Genomic DNA, 7,036 nt, shown 5'->3' on the forward strand with positions numbered 1-7,036 from the left:
TTTGTTATATGTTTTGCCATCTATCCAGAGGTGCAACCCATGTATTTTTGTGATGTGTGTGGTGACTAGCACAAGCTTGCAAAGTGGTGCATTCGTTAATGCTGATTTCAGGTACTTAGCATTTCCACTAAGTCCTTGGACTGTTTATCTCATTATGCCATATGTTCATGTTGTTTTCTAGTGATTTGTGCCTCTTTTGAGGATGATCATTAAGGATGTTTTGTTAATCTTATAGTGCTTTATCCATCCATGTCTTTGTTTGCAATTATGGAGCACCCTAACTTGAGTCAATCGAGCTCTACTTTTGCCATTTCGTGAATCTGGGCAGATTCTCTACTTCTTAGCAATTTTGCCGAGGATGTTGTAGTTGATCCGTGCATGCTATGTTATTGTTCTTGCCATGTCTAGCTTGTTTTTTGTGTATTCTTGATGGGTGTATGCTTAGATTGTCATGACATGCTCTATAGTGAGTGCATCGAGCTCGTAAACATGCCTACTTGATATCTGTTTCAGCATGCTCCAGTTTTCACTAAGTCTGAGAACTGATTATGTTTTTTTGCCATGTTCACATGCTTGGAATTGTATTTTCTGATCCCTTTTGGCTCAAGGTCACTAAGGGACTTTTGTTAAGCTCTTTGAGTAGCTCCATGCCATGCTTTACTTTGCCATGTTCAGATCCCGTAGCATATAGTTTTCATACTCCAAAGAGTGCTATCTGATCTGAAATTCTAGACAAGTGTTAATTTCACTAAGTCTGAAATCTGTTTGCTAAATGCATTTTTGCCATGCTTGTTTGAACCTGTTAATGGATGAATTGGCCGTAGCTCAGTGCTAGTCTTTTGTTAAGCATCATGAATGGATCCCTGTCATGTATTTTGTTGCCATGATTGAGTGCTGTAGCATGTTCACCTTGTTGCATTTAGATGGCTACTTGCTGTAAATCGCAGACCGGTGTCATATTTGAATTGCTTGCCATTTCCAAACGGTAACTCCGATTCCGGTGTTCTTTATATCGTTTTCAAGCGATTTCATCTCACCTTTCCAGTGGCACACTTGGATTTACATGTTGAGGCCAGGTTCGTTCATTCCTTGTCAAATCTTGCATATGCATCACATGTCGCATCCCGCATAGCATACCATGTTTGCATCATACTGTTTGAGCTTTGCACGTGGTTGATTGTGTCCTTGTTGCTTGTTTGTCTTGTTTGGGTAGAGCCGGGAGACAAGTTCGCTAACGAGGAGCCCTTTGAGTTTGCTATTGAGGATCCAGTCAACTCTGACAACTTTGCAGGCAAGATGATCATACCCTCGAAATCACTACTATCTTTGCTATGCTAGATGCTCTCTCTTTTGATATGCCTATGCTACGATGCCTACCACTTGCTTATCATACCTCCCAAATTGCCATGTCAAACCTCTAACCCACCATGTCCTAGCAAACCGTTGATTGGCTATGTTACCGCTTTGCTCAGCCCCTCTTATAGCGTTGCTAGTTGCAGGTGAAGATTGGAGACCGTTCCTTGTTGGAACATTATTTACTTGTTGGGATATCATTATATTGCCATGTTATCTTTATGCATCTATATACTTGGTAAAGGGTGGAAGGCTCGGCCTCTCGCCTAGTGTTTTGTTCCACTCTTGCCGCCCTAGTTTCCGTCATATCGGTGTTATGTTCCCGGATTTTGCGTTCCTTATGCGGTTGGGTTATAATGGGAACCCCTTGATAGTTCACCTTGATTAAAGCTTTTTCAGCAATGCCCAACTTTGGTTTTACCAATTGCCACCTAGCCTCTTTTTCCCTTGGGTTTCCGGAGCCTGAGGGTCATCTTATTTTAGCCCCCCCGGGCCAGTGCTCCTCTGAGTGTTGGTCCAACCGAGCGATGTCCGGGGCTACCAGGGGAAACTCTGGGCTGGCCTACCCGACGTCTGGCTCATCTGAGTGTGCCCTGAGAACGAGATATGTGCAGCTCCTATCGGGATTTGTCGGCACATTCAGGCGGTGTTGCTGGTTTTGTTTTAACCTGTCGAAGTGTCTTGAAGAACCGGGATACCGAGTCTGATCGGAATGTCTCGGGAGGAGGTCTATTCCTTCATTGACCGTGAGAGCTTGTCATGGGCTAAGTTGGGACTCCCTTGCAGGGATTTGAACTTTCAAAAGCCGTGCCCGTGGTTATGGGCAGATGGGAATTTGTTAATGTCCGGTTGTAGATAACTTGAACCTTAACTTATTTTAAATGAATCAACTGTGTGAGTTGCCGTGATGGTCTCTTCTCAGCGGAGTCCGGGAAGTGAACACGGTGTTGGAGTAATGCTTGCCGCAGTATGCCCTCTAGTTACTCGCTCGCGCTTTGCCTCCTCTTCTCGCTCTCTTTTGCGAATAGGATAGCCACCATATATGCTAGTCGCTTGCTGCAGCTCCACATACTTTACCTTGCCTTACCTATAAGCTTGAATAGTCTTGATCGCGAGGGTGTGAGATTGCTGAGTCCCTGTGGCTCACAGATTACTTCCAAACCAGATGAAGGGCCTTATGATTCCGCTCCAGATGACGCGCTTGAGATCAAGTGGGAGTTCGACGAGGACTCACGCCGATACTACGTGTCTTTCCCTGATAATCAGTAGTGGTGCCCAGTTGGGGTGATCGGGACCGTGTCGCATGTTGGGTTTATCTTTTATTTTGGCGCCGTAGTCGGGCCATGAGTGTTTGAATGTTGTAATGCTATTCATGTACTTTGATTGACGTGGCGAGTGTAAGCCAACTATGTATCTCCCCTTTTATTATCTATATTACATGGGATGTTATGAAGATTGCCTAACTTACGACATTGCTTTCAATGCGGTTATGCCTCTAAGTCGTGCCTCGACACGTGGAAGCTATAGCCGCATCGAGGGCGTTACAAGGTGTATCAACTATGGTGGTACATCACTGTGCAACAAAGTCTTCTATGATCGTGTGGGTCCAAAAAAGGTCTTCTAACATTGTGGATCCACTTTCTTTAAAAATAAACCCAAAGTTTTGTTCATCAGAAATAACCCATACATCATTTATGAGGATTGTTACGCTTTCATTTAATGGTTCCTCAAACCAACCAGAAGTCACAAAAATCTAGCTAATTTAGTGAGCTCATGAGCAACTTTATTTGCTTCTCTCTTACATTGTTCGAACCTACTAATATAAAATCACAAGCATAGTGAAAACAAACACCGAAAATAGCCGCCCTCGCACCCGCCGACCTTCCTCCATCCTTCATGGTATCAATCACGTCCAGATTGTCCCAGTTAATAATAAGGTGATTACATCCCTACCTTTATACCAGGGATAAACCGAATTCGAGTGCCAAGGTTTCAGCCATCAAGACGTCCATGCAGTAGTCTATCTTTCCATTACCCCAACAATAAATTTGTCTTTGTCAACTCTAAGCACTGCCCTCATCATGCCCGTGAGTAGGTCATGGTCAAAAAAAGCATCAACATTAAGTTTCACAAAGCCCACCGGAAGGTAAGACCACCCCCATGTTTACAGAGGCCTTTGGAGATGAGGGAGTAAAAAAGTTTGTCGTAAGAGCTAGTATCCCCATAGAGATCCGTTACACATTTTGAGTTGTCTTTGTGTGCATCAATTTTCATCTTTCCCATCATAGATACCAAGCTGACATACCAATCATTTCATGCACATTTTGATGACCCATGATCCGCAATTCCTGGTCTGATAGAAGAAGTAAGTATTCCAATACCGGCTCTCCCGCACGATCAACCACACAGCCTTTATCAATAATATCATTCATCCTCAACCTTTTTCAAACCTCCTTTGCTTTATCATAGAGGAGTAACATGTGCTTCATATCTTCCAGTCAAACAAGTAGGATAAGTGGACTAGATTCTCATATGTTTGTTTGTGAGTGTGACACGACATGGTAGTGTTTCATGTAGTGTACACCGTATAAATTTTTGACCTTTGCCGGATAAAATATTTTTTATACCTTTCTTCAAATAGGGTTAACTGTGGATCCACTTCATATACAAGCCTATCAATGGATTTTTTTTTTTTGAGGAAAGACCATCATGGATAGGTTTATTGATTAAATAAAAGAAGGAATAACATCATATACAAGCCTATCAATGGATATTTTATTAATGTTGCTTTTCTAACGAACAAAAGCTAGGATCCCCGTAGAAAATGGGGTTGAGAAAAAAAGGACGATCGTCAAGGAGAAAAGTCAGTTCCATCTCTACAAGCCATCCTAACCGTTCCCGTTACATCGAGGCCTCGGAAGCCGTCCGATGTAGGTCAGGTATCCCGCACCCTCCCTTTTATGCGCTCCCCGAACCATCCCACAATTTTTTGCTCGTCCAGGGTTTTAGCCACCGCCGCCGCCGCCCCAGCCCCCCGCAGAGAGAAGCGAGCGACAGCGAGGTCGACGCCATGGTGCAGCGCCTGACGTACCGGAAGCGGCACAGCTACGCCACCAAGTCCAACCAGACCAGGGTCGTCAAAACCCCAGGTGAGATCTGCGTTCTCCACGGGTGCTTTCTGGCAGATTCCCAGGCTGCGATTCGAGTTCTTGGGCAGTACTTGCGGTGAACTCGTGTGCGATGATGCGTGCTGTGTGATTGGTGCAGGAGGGAGGCTTGTGTACCAGTACACCAAGAAGAGGGCGAGCGGACCCAAATGTCCGGTCACAGGCAAGAAGATCCAGGGGGTAAGCGACTGTGTGACCCCTTCCCGAACCATTGGGGTGGATCGAGTTGCCCTATTGTAGTTTCATCTTCGTTTGCAGCACTTTTGGCGATATATGAGTTGCCCAATTTTCATTTCTGACCTCCGTGGTCTTTTATATATGCCATAGCTGTTTGATGGTATGCTTCTGGCGTGATGTTAGCAGTTTTATTTTGTTAACTGTAGTGTCTTTTTGATGTTGCGTGTATACACATTGGTGATGTTTAACATCATTTCTGGTAATGATCTATTTAGGCTTCATTAGCTGTACATGTTCTATGTATTTGTTGTTGCAGCGTTTGCTACTGGAGTTCAGTAATTTTACTGCATTAATTATTAATAGGTTAGTTCGAATGCAAAACTGGTTACATACAACAGTGGTGCTATTGCAACCATCTGTGCTTTGTAGGGTGAGCGGGGACGTTGAAAATTTTGCTGGGAAGATTGCTATTATAAATGAAGAACTTAATTGCAACATTGGACATAGTTGCAATTTATCACCATTGCAGGCGAGCATAAACAATCTGGGCTGTAATGCCTAAAAACTGTAGATTGTATGACTAAGGCTAGTTGGTTGATTTTCATGTTTAAGGGCCTTTGATATTATGGTTTATTACTGTCCATGATTTACTAGTGGACTAAGTGAGTTTAAAATAAAACGAGTAAAAGAACAAGTAGACTTGCTGGTTGGGAGTTTAAATAAAACTACTGTTTTGTGGATGAAATTTCCATTGTATGTTTATTTAGTCTCCCTTTTAAGTTTATTTAATTTACATGGATATAGGATCATTAGAAAATATTTGTTCAATCTATTGACGGATGGTTAAGTTTGCTTCATGTTGTATAATATCAGTGGTTTGACATTGTAAGTTGTAACAATATTTGTTTGACTTGTTGTAGATACCTCATCTAAGGCCTACTGAGTACAAAAGATCCAGATTATCCAGGAACAGGAGAACAGTGAACCGTCCTTATGGTGGTGTTCTATCTGGTCAGGCTGTTAGGGAGAGGTTAGTGCATCTTGTAGTAACTGCTGGGTTAGCGTTCTCTATCGTCTGTTATCTAACATGTTTGTTACAGGATCATCCGTGCTTTCCTTGTCGAAGAGCAAAAGATTGTGAAGAAGGTTTTGAAGATCCAGAAGACCAAGGAGAAGCAGCCATCAAAGTGAAATGGCCGAGGCTTTTTTTTGGAGGACAGATGGTGATGAGTGTTCAGTCAAGCCTGCGCCGTATGCTAAGCCTGTGGTTACTGAATTAAGCTAGAGATTTCCGTCCATTTTCTTGTTCCGAGGGTGGATCTGGATCTCATTACCCGTATGCTATTACTTTGTGTTTGACGGTTTGACCTGAGTACTTGGTTATATTACAGTTTTGGATACCCTTTGCAGTATTGTTCGTGGATTTCTACTGCAAGCTGCAGTATTTTCTGGCAATATTTGAAGATTCTTGATGCAGCGTTGTAGCTAATTTGGTATTCAAAACCTACAACTGATTTCATCTGCTTGCACGGCAACACACGATTGTTTGTTTGTGTGGCTGGTCCATCGAGTTACCCCTATATTTGTCATGAAACAGAGCTGAGCTACGCAACTATTTAGGGTGTCGGCGAAAGTCTCTTGCAGGTCCCGGGTGTGCTCACGGCACGTTTTCTCCTTCGCGTGCTGTGATCGTACGATGGCAATAGCAATTGATGAAACTGCTTGAGAGATACAGTTGGTATCATGCAACATGGTCGTAGCACACGTGACATCTATATAGACCTCAAGTGCTTCCAAGTCCTCTGGCCACTCGGAAGTGCACAGGTTAGAGCTACAGCCGGATCTTTTATATTGCCCTGCACCGACGGCCTGGTCAGTGACTCGTCACCCAGCCATACCTCTCATGCGGGTCTTATATATACGGGTTGGCCGACACCATTTATACCCAGCCCATATCCCTAGCCATACCTCTCATACGGGTTGGCCGACACCATTTATACCCAGCCCATATCTGAGACGATTGTGGGAGAGGCCTAGACGTGTTTGCCATGTCAGATCCGGCTCATGTTGGTCCACCCTGACCCAACAAATATCCTCCATGCTATCCGCATCCAGACGTAACCCTAGCCACTTGCCACTCCACTTCACTTCAAGTCCGCACCGGTCTGTCCTCCCCCAACTCCTCTGCGGCGATCTCTGGCCTCGACATGGCGAGCATCGGATATGATTCCGACAACTCCGAGTTCATCGACTGGGACCTCGTCCCCACAGGAGCTGGCCATCCGCCTGGCTCTCCGCCGCTCTCAAGAGGAATTCGCCCGAGCACCGCGGACCGAGTT

The 7,036-nt window shown here is 44.3% G+C and overlaps 1 protein-coding gene across 1 annotated transcript; it reads left to right on the plus strand.

Moving 5' to 3' along the window:
• The first annotated feature begins 4,306 nt into the window (after nt 1–4,306).
• Nucleotides 4,307–6,169, plus strand: LOC125538577 (large ribosomal subunit protein eL34). The gene is made up of 4 exons (XM_048701843.2): nt 4,307–4,502; nt 4,621–4,700; nt 5,618–5,727; nt 5,798–6,169. Exons 1-4 carry the CDS (start codon nt 4,424–4,426, stop codon nt 5,886–5,888), a joined length of 360 nt encoding a protein of 119 aa, XP_048557800.1. The 5' UTR covers nt 4,307–4,423; the 3' UTR covers nt 5,889–6,169.
• The last annotated feature ends 867 nt before the right edge of the window (nt 6,170–7,036 follow it).

The sequence above is a fragment of the Triticum urartu genome, chromosome 2A (genome assembly GCF_056163025.1).
Source record: "Triticum urartu cultivar PI428250 chromosome 2A, HENAU_Tu73, whole genome shotgun sequence".
NCBI lineage: Eukaryota > Viridiplantae > Streptophyta > Magnoliopsida > Poales > Poaceae > Triticum > Triticum urartu.